Source organism: Myotis davidii, unplaced genomic scaffold, assembly GCF_000327345.1.
Source record: "Myotis davidii unplaced genomic scaffold, ASM32734v1 scaffold217, whole genome shotgun sequence".
Taxonomy (NCBI): Eukaryota; Metazoa; Chordata; class Mammalia; order Chiroptera; family Vespertilionidae; genus Myotis; species Myotis davidii.
Genome location: NW_006290034.1, coordinates 2,867,976 through 2,882,131, shown reverse-complemented (window position 1 = coordinate 2,882,131; position 14,156 = coordinate 2,867,976). Strand labels below are relative to the sequence as shown.

The 14,156-nt window shown below is 45.4% G+C and overlaps 1 protein-coding gene across 1 annotated transcript in view; it reads left to right on the top strand.

The window, feature by feature from the left end:
* The first annotated feature begins 2,312 nt into the window (after nt 1-2,312).
* Nucleotides 2,313-14,156, top strand: part of COL11A1 (collagen type XI alpha 1) — a 126,235-nt gene continuing 114,391 nt past the window's right edge. The window contains exons 1-5 of the mRNA XM_015563513.1: nt 2,313-2,537; nt 4,955-4,967; nt 7,546-7,713; nt 9,714-9,927; nt 12,221-12,383. Of these exons, the coding sequence (XP_015418999.1) occupies nt 2,313-2,537; nt 4,955-4,967; nt 7,546-7,713; nt 9,714-9,927; nt 12,221-12,383 (783 nt within the window). The remainder of the gene's footprint in view (nt 2,538-4,954; nt 4,968-7,545; nt 7,714-9,713; nt 9,928-12,220; nt 12,384-14,156) is intronic.

Genomic DNA, 14,156 nt, shown 5'->3' with positions numbered 1-14,156 from the left:
CACGTACCTAGGATGACATAAGAACACGCTGGGGAGCCCTGGCTGCCATGGCTCAGTTGGGTGGGCATCGTCCCATGCACCAAAAGGTTGCTGGTTTGATTCCCGTTCAGGGCATATGCCCCAGTTTCGGGCTCAATCACTAGTAGGAGTCACACCGATCGATGTTGCACTCTCACATTGATATTGCTTTCTCTCCCTCTCCCCCTCCTTCCCCCTCTTTCTCCCCCTCTCTCTAAAAGTCAATTTTTAAAAAAGCGCTAACCAGTTTGGCTCAGTGGATAGAGCGTCAGCCTGCGGACTGAGGGGTCCCAGGTTCGATCCTGGTCAAGGGCATGAACCTTGGTTGCAGACACAACCCCAGTAGGGGGTGTGCAAGAAGCAGCTGATCGATGTTTCTTTCTCATCGATGTTTCTAACTCTCTATCGCTCTCCCTTCCTCTCTGTGAAAAATCAATAAAATCAATTAAAAGAAATAAAAGAGCATGCTGGGAGGGTGCTCGTGTTGCAGTTTTCGTGGATGACACGTAACGGACCTTCCAAGAGAGAAAACGCCCAGCCCTCTGCTCCACGGTGAGCAGGTCCCAGGGCCTGCCGAGGAGGGAGAACAGCAGTGAGGGAAGGCACCTCTGGGTGCGCTCACTGGCACTGGCAGAGGTGTTCCGAAGGGGCATTTTGAAGAGACGACGCCTTCTGATGCTGCTTTATTGCATGCTTACTAGGTGTCAGAGGTCAAAGTGCCTTATGTCATTTAATTCTCAAAATGAGGTTAAGTTGAAGAAGCCAGGTCTTCGTGGGGTAAGTGTCTCACCCAGTGTCATGCTGATCATAGGTCCTGGGCTTGCGCTAGACGCCGGAAGTTCCAGCCGCAGACACTGAGCTCTTAATCGTTGTCTGGCTGCTGGCTTGGGGGAATCCTGAGTTTTACTCTTCATTAGGAGCCGTTGTGATTTGGAAATATAGAGGGTATTGGGTCTCTTCTCACTCAGGTTTGATCAGCCCTGCACCCACTACCACACACACACAGAGCGCTCCTGGCTGGCCACACTCAGGGCAGCAGAGCATTTCAGGCCTGGGTCGGGGAGGGTGTGTAACTCTTTCTGTGTTTCATCTTATTTTTATTTCTCTCGATGGTGTGCTTCACATGTGGCCTATGGTGTGAGGTGCAAGGTGCGGGCAAGTGACCCCCTGGAAAGTACGTGCTTTAGAAAGGACTCTTCGGACCCGTGTTCCTGCCGCCCCTGAGTCCGGTGGGAGCAGCGAGCCTTTGGAAGCTCGTCAAGGCTCTGTTTGTGACAGCCTCTTCCAGACCTTCCTCCTCAGTCTGGGGGAGGCAGCTTTTTAAAAGAGGCAGGACGTAGCTGCTGGTTCGTTTGTTCATTCATTCATTCATTCATTCATATATCACTATTGATTATTTACTATGTGCCAGTTGCTCTGTTGGTTATGAATACTATAGTGAATGCCAATAATGCTGAGACTTGCTGTCAGAGGGTTATAATCATCAAGGGAGGCAAACATTAAATAATGAATTACAAGTTTAGGAGTTTAGGGATTGAGAGAGAGAGAGAGAGAGAGAGAGAGAGAGAAAGAAAGAGAGAGAGAGAGGAAATTTTAGGTGGTATAAGTATGAAACAGGGCAACATGATCATAATTTAGACATACACTGTGCCTGAGAAGATGCAGCCTAGAGTGAAAATGAGATAATTAAGCAAGCCAACCAAATAGAGTGTGGAGTTGTCCAAGGGGAATATAGGGTCCGTGGGGTCATTTGAGACGGACCCATAACCCAGCCTGGGAGGGATAAGTAATGATTTCCTGAAGGAAGCCAGGCTTGGGTTGAGATCAGAAGGTTGGTCAAGTCTGAATGCACCAGGTTTCAACCCTGGCTACCCACTTGACTCGCCTGGGAAACTTGAAAAACATACACATGACTGGTCCCCACTCCAGTCTTTGTCGTCATTAGTTTGGATGTAGCACCCAGGCATCCACAATTTCAAAGTTCTCCAGGGGATTCAGATGACAGTTAGGGTTGAAAAATCAGCCAGCTCTCCTTAGCCAATGGAGGAAGGATTGAAAAATACCCCCAGTACAGGAATAATAAGAATATTAGAAGCTGGAAGATGGTCATTATGGCAGGAGCGTAATATTTGGGGTCGGGGAAGTGAACAGGGGTTAGTGTAGACATCTCATTGGAGTGTGTGGCTATGAATATTCATGGAAGAGATGTGAGTTTTCTCAAGAGCAGCCATGGGGCCCCCAGGGAGAATTTGGGCATCTAAGCATGTTCAGTGTTGATGTCATATCCGGCAGCCATGACCAGTTTCATTTCCTTGAACTCCGTGCTGACATTTTTTGATAGTTCTATTGCCCTCCTCTTCTTCATTGATGAACTTCTACTCGTCCTTCAGGACTCAGCTCACAAGGGCCAGATGGTAGATAGTTTAACTTCTGTGGGCCACACGGTCCCAGCCACACAGCTCTGTCCTCGTTGGAAGGCAGCTATGGACAACTGTGGACAAATGGCTGTGACTACTACAGTAAGAACCTGTATTTGTGGATGCTGATGTCTAAATCTCATGCCATTTTCATGTGTCACAAAATATTATGCTGCTTTTAATTCTTTTCAACCATATACAAATGTAAAGCCGCTCCTATCTCGGGTACCAGACAGCAGGGCAGTCCTCGTCCACAGGAGTCCTCCCAGCTGCTGCTCTGAGGCATCGCTACAAATACCAGCTCAGTCCTCTCAGAAACTCTTTTAGCTGAGTACTTCTGCTGTTCCTGTACAGATGTGCAAGCTGAGGCACAAGGCCCTCGGTCATGTGTCCAAGTCCAACAGTTGTTCAACACCAAGATTTCACATGCAAGGCATGTGCACACACCTGCTAGTTAGCCGGCTGCTTTCAAGGGGTTCGGGCAGCAGGCTGACATGCAGCACGGAGTTCTGCCAGCTCACTCCAGCTGTGGCATGCAGATTAATAAGAAAACGCAGGGAGCCCTAGCCGGTGTGACCTGCTAGTTAGCCGGCTGCTTTCAAGGGGTTCAGGCAGCAGGCTGACATGCAGCACAGAGTTCTGCCAGCTCACTCCAGCTGTGGTATGCATGCAGATTAATAAGAAAACCCAGGGAGCCCTAGCCGGTGTGGCTCAGTGGATAGAGCTTTGGCCTGCGGACCAAAGGGTCCTGAGACTGATTCTGGTCAAGGGCACGTACCTTGGTTGCAGGCTCTTCCCCGTCCTGGGCCCTGGTTTCTGAGGCTTCCACTGGAGACCTGCTCCAGGGACTCATATGTGCAAGGTGGAGGCACCCAGCGCCAGACCTATTCGTGGAGAGACCAGTGAACTGAGGGCACACAGTTGGTAGTCAGGCCCATATATAGTTGTTGGGGAGCAAGGGCATGCCTGAGGGCCTCGGGCAGTCTCTTCCACTCTCCCTAAAAATCAATGGGAAAATATCCTCGGGTAAGGATTAACGACAACAAAAAGGAAAACCAGGGAAAAGAGTTAAATGGCTATTGCAGTAACACACAGGGCTCTGAGATCCCATTCTCCCATAAAATGAACAGTGAAAGTAAACCACAGAAGCCAGGAAAAAGGTTTTGAACAAAATGCTCTCTGATTGGATCCATCTGACAAGCGGATCATGACTTGCGCCATCTCTGTTGGCAGCATAGAAACAAACTATTTAGGGCATTTAGGATTTGCCTTGACTATCGAAATTCTACTTATTGTAGAAATATTGAGTTAACTTACAATAAATTCCTACTTTTAATTGTTAAACAGTTGCAGTTTAGGTAATAAAAAAAGAATAGTTTCCCTGTGTGTGCGCACACGCATATGTGTATAAAACCTTAGACCCATATTGTAAGAATTTGTTAAATGCTATGATCATGAGATCGAATAAAAGGCAGATTTCAAAGTGGCTTAATATATTATCGATTTTACTTGAAAGGAAAAACACACTGTAAGGCTTGGCTAACTGAGCTACATTTTTGTGACCTTAGAAAAGTAATCCTTTTGGCATCTCTGTTAGATGTTCCTATTTTTTAACTGTTTTTTTGAAGAACTTCATACTGTGTGTTTCTACAAAGAGCCCCGTGAGGAAAAGCAGAGCCTTCGTCTGAGTCCTGCACGGGGAGTGTGTTTCCATCACAGCAGGCTCACCGTCGGCAGGGATCGGTGTGAGAGAGCCTGCCCTTGGAGAGGGTCACCCCGTGAAAAGATAGTTTGGGGAGAAGGAAAGTTGTGGTTCATTTTATGTCTTGTTTACCCCATACGGTTGGGACCGTGACCATGGGGCTGCCGCCTTTTCTTCTCAGAAGAATGACAGCCTTTATGGCTGAGTCCATGTCTCCCCCGGAGTCTTTCAACTCTGCAGATGTACTTTCCCTAATGGCTTCCACGCAAGAAGATAAGATAAAGTAAACAGATAAGGTGCGGTGGCTTGTGGAAGCAGCCTCCTCCCGAGTAAATCTATACCTTCAGCACGCACCGAGTTTAACGTCAAGCAAATGTAAACATCAGGCATCAATGAACGGCCCCCAGATAATTCTAGTGTCTGGTATTCACAGATTCCGTTTCGTTATGCAGCGTGTTTATTTCTGGGGTACAGCCACGAGGATGGGGGAATGAGAAAAGCCTAGATTTGATATTTGCAAAGACCTTACATGCACTCTCTTCGTTTGCTTTCTGGTTCCCAGTCCCTTCCCCTGCACAGTGGGCATAAGAACAGAGCCCCGAATGGTTTGTAGGGTTACAGCCTGAGATGAATTCAGCCCAGTGATTGGCACATACTACACTCTGTGGACATGGCGCTAGGATAGTTATTGTGATGTGAGTTCTGTCGTCGCAGAAAAGTAAAGATGAGTTCTCCTATTGGCTTAAAATCTCGGCCATCACCAGCAGGGCTATCGTAAAAAATGTTCTTCACTGCTATTATTATTCTCTATTCCCAGGCTGAGCTACAAGGTAAGCAGATTTGATAGAGTTAATGATCCCTGGGAAATGCCTGCTGTCCATAGAGAGAAGGTGTTTTTAAGAATATTTGAAACACTATGTATGTACTCTACTGGATTGTATGTTGATGTTCATTCAGAAGCTTGATGGAATAGGTAGACATCTTTACTATGAAAGGAAAGGACATTAGTTATACCATCAAAGGCAAAGTACATAAAGCTCATTCACAGGTTTGTACACATGGAAGTCAGTACCGCCCAGAATTTAATTAACTGAGGACATGACCAGATGTGCACTGCTCGCAGGCATCCCATCGTTCATGCGTAGATTATAGAACAGACTGACCGTTATTGTAAGAAATATGAATGGAAATTGTAATTTTCAAAGAGCATCATGGTAGCAGTCACTCTACGTTCTGAGTGTGATAAATTGTGGTGGTGATATCTCCTGACTCTAAAGTAAGTCCCAATTTCATTCTCATTAAGTCCTCCCAGAAATAGCGAGTTTATGTTTTGGAATTTGATGGAGATGCTATTTTTTTTGACTAACAACTGAAAGTTTTCAAAGCAATAATATTGGTTCTCACTTTCAACCAGAACTGATTTCTTTCCCGTCTGAACAGAACAAGGCTTTGCGAATCTACTCCCATAGAGTTACTGCCTCCTATTACTTACTAAGGCATAAATAGAGACTTTGTCATTAGAATCTAAATACGTGCAGTAAGGGGTATGTCTTAGACTCACTGATACACTGGCTGGCACATGGCCTTCTCTGAAATTTATAATTTTGAATAAAAATAGAGAGCCAATAGAATATAAGCACATTGAGTAATAGATTCTGAAGTCTACTTTTATCACAACGCTACAGCTCATGATTGCTGGTTTTACTTGCTCAGTGAATTACTAGTAAATGAGACTTGGTGGTGGATCAGGAAATGGGGGTGGGGGGTCTAAAATATTCATTTGTCCTTTTATGCCTGGCTTACTTCATAGAGTGCTGTGTTTTGAAGGTTCATCTATGTTGGAGCATGTATCAGAACTTCATTCCTTCTTCTGGCTGACTCATGTTCTAGTGCATGAATATACCATTCTGTTCTAAACTTGCGTTATTTCCACATTTTGACTATGGTGAATAGTGTAGCAATGAACATTGACATACAGGTGTCTGTTTAAGTTCCAGCTTTCACCATTTTGGGTATATCTCTCAGAGCGGAATTGCTTGGTCATAAGGTACTTCTATGTTTAGTGTTTGGAGGAATATTTTATGATTCCACTTATATGAAACATTTGAAATAGGCAAATTCATACAGACAGAAAGTGGAGTAGAGATTACCAATGGCTTGGAGGAGGGGGAAATGGAGAGTTACTGCTTAATGGATCTAGAGTTTCTGCCTGGGGTGCTGAAAAAGTGGCAGAAATAGTGGTGATGGTTGCACAACGTGAATATAACCATGCTACTCAGTTGTACACTTTCAAATGGCTACAGTGGAAAATTTGATAATATATATAATCATGACATATATAAACGAATAGTATAGTAGACCAAAACCAATGAATCGGACACTTTAAATGCCTGGTATGTGAATTATATTCCAATACAGCTGTTTACAGCATCATGTGTATCTGAAGGGGAAGTCTAAGGTTCCGAACTTATTTTCTACTGGTCACCTCATGGCAGAAGGGGGCAGCCGGAATGAACTGGATTTGGAAAATTTATGCTTCTGCCAACAAATAGGCCTGACCCTACACCCTGAGACTACATTAAGGGGAGAAGGGCAGGATTACTCATCGCCAGGGGCTGTAAATCTAAATATCGAAGCATGAAGCAATGTCCATGCAGTTACTCTGGCAAATTTAGGTGGTGAAAGTCAGCAAATTATACGTCCGTACGTTCAGGCAGGCGCACAAAGTACAGACACACGCATATCCAAGCAAGTATAGGCTTCCGTAAAGTACTTTGTGCAGAACTAATAGCACAAAGCACTCAGAACAAGGGCATTATGTTCTGTTACTTTCTTTTCCTGTCTTCTCCTTGTACACACAATATGACTTACTAAGTGCTCATTTGCAGTATTTGTGCATAACATTCATTCTGAGTTTGAATCTTCAAAATCACCTTTGTTTAGATTATGAATAGTCGAATAGTAAATCTGTTAGAAGGTAATGGAACATGACAGATGCCGGCTTTCACTTCAATGCCAAACAATGCAGTTATTTAGAACAATTAAAGATTTTATAAGTTGAAGTTGTGGTGCATCAGAGTGTCTGCAAATCCATATACAAGTCACATTAAATTCTAAATCTACATGCCCACACGCATAAATATTTATATAAAAGTAAATATTCTGCTTTGCTCTGGATCGTTTGGTTCCTGCGTAGAGATCTTTTGTAATTGGGGATGTTTTGGTTATTCTTTACCTGCCGCCCCACTCCTCAGCTCCCCACCAAATGTTAGGGAAGCAGGACAGGTGATAAACAGATTTTGTAGGTGGAACCGAAAACGACTTCCTCTTTTAAAAAAAGAAATACTCACTTTTGTATTCGGTTGTTTTGTTCAATTACATTTTTCTTATTTTTAACTTATTTTTCAGCTGCTCCAGTTGATGTACTAAAAGCTCTAGATTTTCACAATTCTCCAGAGGGAATATCAAAAACAACGGGCTTTTGCACAAACAGAAAGAATTCGAAAGGGTCGGATACTGCTTACAGAGTTTCAAAGCAGGCCCAGCTCAGCGCCCCGACAAAACAGCTCTTTTCAGGTAAGTTCACTGCATTACTATGGCTACCACTATGTTACTTCTCACTATTTCTTTTTATCCTACTTTATAATGCACGATTATGGTGGGGAAGATATCATTTTTATATATCAGACAGCAAATAGATGGTGGTCACCAAGGCAACAAGGAAAATAATGATTTTAAATATATATTTTTATTGATTTCAGAGAGGAAGAGAGTGGGAGAGAGAGAGATAGAAATATCAATGATGAGAGAAAAAAATCATTGATTGGCTGCCTCCTGCGCGCCCCCTACTGGGGATCGAGCCCACAACCCAGGCATGTGCTCTGACAGGGAATCGAACTGTGACCTTCTGGTTCATAGGCTGACACCCAACCACTTGAGCCACGCTGGCTGGACTAATAATGATTTAGTAATTGCCAATTTTAACTCAGCACATTCACAGAAGATATGCTAATGAGAAAACCTAATAACGCTATTTTATTTCAAGATGACAAAACTTGAAGCCAACATTATGTCTAGCTCACTTTTGCATAGAATCACGCAGAATTTAGTTACTGGGGAGAACGGAGCAACTTCATGTTTCATGCCCACCCATGTACAAGTTCACCTGCTAGGGTTTCAGTTCTGTTGTTGAACTACATTCTTACGGAATTCTCTCTGACATAGTCAGTTGCGAACAATTTTTGAAGAGTTTTATTTTTAAAAATTTTTTCTTGTACAAACGTTTTCTTACCGACATACATATTTTTTCCAAGAAAAACGATTTTAAATATAATGTTACATGAATTTTGAACAGTTTTAATTAGCATCTTTTTTAGGGAGATACTAAGGTGGGTTGCCTAGGTTAGATTGACATTAAATCCTGATTCCTTAGACTACTGTATTTTCTTTTTAAACAATAATCTTTGAAGTTATTGCTCTATTTTAAATTGGGAAATACCTTTATAATTAACAGCTTTTACTCATAAGTGTAGTTAAAAAGTGACAGTATTCAAAGGTACTGCTGTACAGATTGGATGATTAAATTGTAATTTTTTAAGCCTGATATAAATGTTATTTCCTAAAATTCCCCTTCCCCTCTGTGTAGACTTTATTTTATATACATTTTCTTTGCTTAACTGTCTGACATAAACATAATTTATGCTGTTCATTTGACTAATACATTCATTGACTAAATGCTTTCTGAGCACTGATACGGATCTTCCCCCGGGGCGGGGTATTTGGGATATGCTGGGGGGAGGGGGAGGGGCGGAGACAGCCTGCCCTCTTGAATTCACCATCAAACCGGCCACGTGTCTCCCAGTTCTGGTTTATGATGACATAAGCTTTTTTTATTAGTGGAACTGCTCTGTGTGGTTGGAAAAACTGGTCAGAGACTCAGGCTTTCAAAAGGATGACTGAGAGAAGACATTTACACCGTGTCCGTACCCTGCCTCGTTAGCGAGAGGATGGATGGCCTCGGATGAGGCGCAGGCAGCAGGTACAAACCTGGCACCAAAAGTGGGACCCGGGTGCTTTTAAAAGTGCCCCCTGTGCTCAATATTGTACTTGGCATCGTGATCTCGCTTCTGAACTTTTTATTTAATTTTATTTCATAACTGCTTTAAATGAGTGGCTTTAAACTTGATGTAGCTGAGACAGCTATTGCAGAAAAAGCTTAGGAGAGAGTCTTCTCTATTTGTTTTTAATGTTTTAAATTGATTTCAGAGAGAGAGAGAGAGAGACAGAGACAGAGAGGAAAAAGCATGGATTTGTTGGTCTACTTACTTATGCATTCATTGGCCGATTCCCCTCTGTGCCCTGACCAGGGGTCGAACCCACAGCCATGGTGTGTCTGGGCGATGCTCTAACCAGTCCAACTGCCTGGCCACGGTACCCTCTGTTGGCTTTTAACCTGTGTTGTTATCACTGGGTGGACTCAGGTGACTTCCTAGGGCCCCACAGAGAGTTGAGAAAATGGGGTGATCCAGGAGCCATTTGGAAATTCGGAATCTGACTCTCTGGACTTTTCTTCTCAGGAGGAACTTTCCCAGAAGATTTTTCAATATTATTTACAGTAAAACCCAAAAAAGGAATTCAGTCTTTCCTCTTATCTATCTACAATGAGCACGGCATTCAGCAAATCGGCGTGGAGGTCGGGAGGTCGCCCGTCTTCCTGTTTGAGGACCATCTGGGGAAGCCCGCCCCCGAAGACTACCCCCTGTTCCGCACGGTCAACCTCGCCGATGGGAAGTAAGTGACGCCATCACCGAGTGTCTCAGCCCAACGCAGTTCTTCCGCCGGATTAATCCAGCGAGTGTGTACAGGCGTGGTGTGGCTTTCTACGGGCCGGCGAGAGAGACGTGAACACGCTCACATACCCAGCCTGGCAGAGTGTACCATCTGGGCAGGCAAACAATGAACAGTAAAAAATGACTAATAAATGGTATGTCAGGTGGTGATACCTGGGAGAGAGAAGCCAGCAGGGGAGAGTTTAGGGAATGGGGGGAGAGGTGCACTTTAAGAAGTGGGCTCAGGCCAAACCTCACTAAGACAGGGACTTGTGAAGGAGATGGGCTGGTCACGCTGAGGATGGAAAGGCTGCTATTCCAGGAGGAGGGGAGCAGGTCCAGCGGTGGGGCTGGATGGTCCAAGCAAGGTCCAGGGTGGCGGCCTGCCGGCGGCACAGCCGGACAGTGGGATGGACAGCCACGTGGGCCAGATGCTAGCACGTCGCAGTGTTGTCAGGGCTTTGGGCTCTGTTCTGAGTGAGATGGGAAGTCACTGTAGACTCTTTGAGCAGAGCAATGGTCTCCTTACCGTGTACCAATCAGGTGAAGTCGGAGGAACAGTGGAAGGAAGCCTTATGTAATACTTGGCATGTGCTGCATACTTTTCTAAACACTTTGTACACAGTCAATTTTCCCAGCTCTTTGAAGGAAAGTGATGTGAATAACCCGTTTTACAGATAAGGCAACAGAGAGTGTAGGTCCCTTGCACGAGATCATATATTTGGAAAGTGGCAGAGACAGGTCATAGCTTTAGCAAATGGCTGATAGAAGGGCAGACTCTCCAACAACCACACCATTCTTCCGAAAATCACGCTGAATTCTGAATTCTGTGCTATCAGCGTTGTCTCTCACTCAGAGCATCTAATCCCAATAAATGCTTATGACTTTTAACAATTGAAATCCTAAGTATTTCTGGTTCACGAAAAGCACACCCCTAGTGAGAATGGTTGAAGCTAGGACGCAGGCATCTTGCGGAAACGTGTAAGTTTCACCCTCACAGTAGGAAGAGGTTCCTCCATGTAAATCTCTGCTCAGTTCCAACCAAGCAGACGCCTGTGCGCACTGAGCGGGCTGTGGAAAAACCAAGGATTAAGTGTATGTGGAAATCTACTTGGTCCTCATCCGCAGCCCTGCCAAGTCACATTTTAGGAAGGCTCCTGCAGTTTTATGGATCTAATCCTAGACGTTTCTGGAATCTTAATCTGGCACTTTTCATTTGGAAAAAAAAAGAAAATACTAAACCAGAGTGGCTTGCACCATCTAGTGAGCTTCACCCGGTGGTTCTGTTAGCACCAGCCACTGCTAATGAGACCCACCATTTTACACAACGAGGCGGGCATGCCGGTCTCCAAAGGCCTGGTCACCTCTCCCCTCCCGCCTGTCCCCACGCCCTGAATGAGCTCCCCCCACCCCACACACATGCGCAGACGGGCCTGCTTTCCGTGTCCCCGCCTCCTGCCAGCCCGGGAAGAGGGAGAGAGATGGTGTCTCCGTCCTGGCTCCTGCCCACCGGAGTGATCTATAACTGTCTTGAAATTAAAATGGAAAAATAAAACGAAAGCACTTGAAATAAATGTGAATAAAGACAGAGAAGCACATTGTGTTTTGCAGCCAGGACGTCCCGGGCTCCCGGTGGAGCTGGCATTCCGTTAGAGGACGTACCCTTTCGCAGCCAGCCTCCGGGGCGGCGAGAGAGGTAGTTGTTGGGAAGAAAGCGTTTCCATACATGGGAACAATGACTCACCCCCAACCCCAACCCCCATTCTCTTATCAAAGGCCCTCACCGGGACACGGTGAGATGAGGCTTTTGTGGCCATGCACAGGGCAGCCCAGGATGGCACCCCCTTATCAGCAGGGATAGCAGGGATGCTGAGCATCCTGCCTGTGTCCGGGGCACTTAGCGCCATTCCTGGTAAACAGCAAGCCTCCATCTTGCACCATTTCAGCTCACTTTCCCAATTTCAAAAGCACTGTATTTTTTAAAAAATATATTTTTATTGATTTCAGAGGGGAAGGGAGAGAGAGAGAAACATCAGTGATGAGAGAGAATCATTGATCAGTTGCCTCCTGCACTCCCCTTATTAGGAGTCGAGCTGGCAACCCGGGCATGTGCCCTTGACAGGAATCAAACCCAGGACCCTTCAGTCAGGAGGCTGAGGCTCTATCCACTGAGTCACACCGTATTTTAACGTGAACGATGGCTCAGCAACCAGGTCTGGGGCGCTTACGCAAGGATTATCCTTGGGCTTTGGCAGGTGGCACCGGGTCGCCATCAGCGTGGAGAAGAAAACCGTGACCATGATCGTTGACTGTAAGAAGAAAACGACCAAGCCGCTGGGGAGAAGCGAGCGCGCCATCGTGGACACCAACGGGATCACGGTGTTCGGCACGAGGATTCTGGATGAAGAAGTGTTTGAGGTAACGATGAATCGGGCTTTATTTCCGGCCGGCCCTGGTTGAGGCAGGAGCACCGAGCTAATGGCAGGCACCACCAAGACGTGCCCAAAGTGGGGCTGGCCACTCGACAGGGTGACCTACTTTCGTCCCCTGCGGGCGCAGCGCTGATGTTCTCCATTGTTGGGGGAGAGAATGAGGGGACAATGGCCCCCCGAGCGCCCGGGAAGCGTTGACAGAGATTGGGTGATGCGAACACAGGCAGCTATTCTCCGGGGAAGGGCCCGCGCTCCGCTCCGAGCCTGCTATTCTTTCCTGGAGAGAAAAGGACGTTTTCTTCACTTCCTTCTCTGGGAGATGAATTTAGAAAAATGTGCAAGTCGGATATTCTGCTTTTCTCCGGTCTTTGTGAGGGTTTCCAAGGCCCAAGAGAGATGGCAAAGGGGCCCTTTATGTCGTTCAAATACCTGTTTTAATTGATGTGAAGGTCCTGGTAGAAAGCCTTCTTCCCACTATAATCCCAGTCAGAGCTTCCCATTCCTTCTGTTAGCCCTGCAGGCCCTGCGCTGGGAGCTGGTGCTTTCTGTGCCAATTACTCCATCGTGAGCCAAACACACAGACCGGGGCCTGGCCCCCGACGGGGCGCACCCTGAGACGTCATTCGTTATTCCGGTGGCTGATGGTGCACAATCCCTAAGTCACTTAACTTTTCAATGTGGAACTGAGTGAAGCTGTGCGAGATATTACAGGTTAATAGACAAGTTTTACATGGAAGAGATGCTGTGTTTTGTTGATGTGTGAATCTGTTTATATCACATGTATGTACATACACTTATGTACCTGCACATACACACAGACAGTATGTATTTTTATAGAAAGAACAGTGTAACTTCAGAGTGTCAGTCTTGCATTCCTGTGCTTATATACCTCACCTGTGGCATCTATAGTAATAACAGTATAATATGCTAATTAGACTAGACGTCCTTCCGGACGAAGCCAGGGCTGCGAGGGAAGCCCGGGTCTCGGGTGCCTGCTGATGGCCGGAGGGAAGCCAGGGTCCCGGGTGCCAGAGGGAAGCTGGTGCCGGCAGCCAGGGGAAGGAAGGCCTACTCTTGTCGTCGTAGAGGCACTGGGCCTCTAGTCTTCTATATACATGAAAGCCTAAGTGATCATTATAACCAGACGACTGGACAACCAGTCGGTAGCTATGACACACACTGACCACCAGGGGGAAGACACTCAATGCAGGAGCTGCCCCCTGTTGGTCAGTGCACTCCCACAGCCAACCTCCCACAGTCCCTCCCTCTGGCCTATCGGCTCTGATTGGCCCCGATCACCGGCCAGGCGGAGGGACCCACCTGTGCACAAATTTGTGCACTGGGCCTCTAGTAGTTTAATAATAATTGATATTGGTGACATTTTCAGGTTATTTGTTTGGGATTCCATGTGTTTTAGATATTCTCCACTGGTATTTATCTAAGCCCTAGATTCTAAACACAATGTTTTAACACATTTTATCTACTAAGTGAAATCTTAAATTGATCTAGGCAATATATAATCATATACTCTCACATCTTCCAGTTTCATGCTTTGATTGCACACATATTGAATTATTAGAGGAATGGATATTGTAAACAAATTAATTTCTAGTCTTGCAAAGTTAAAAACATTTAAGTGTGTGTGTATATATATATGTGTATGTACATATATGTGATATATACAGATTCATATATATACATATTCATATATATATTTATATATTATCTAAAATCAATTATATATATGTGTATGTGTATA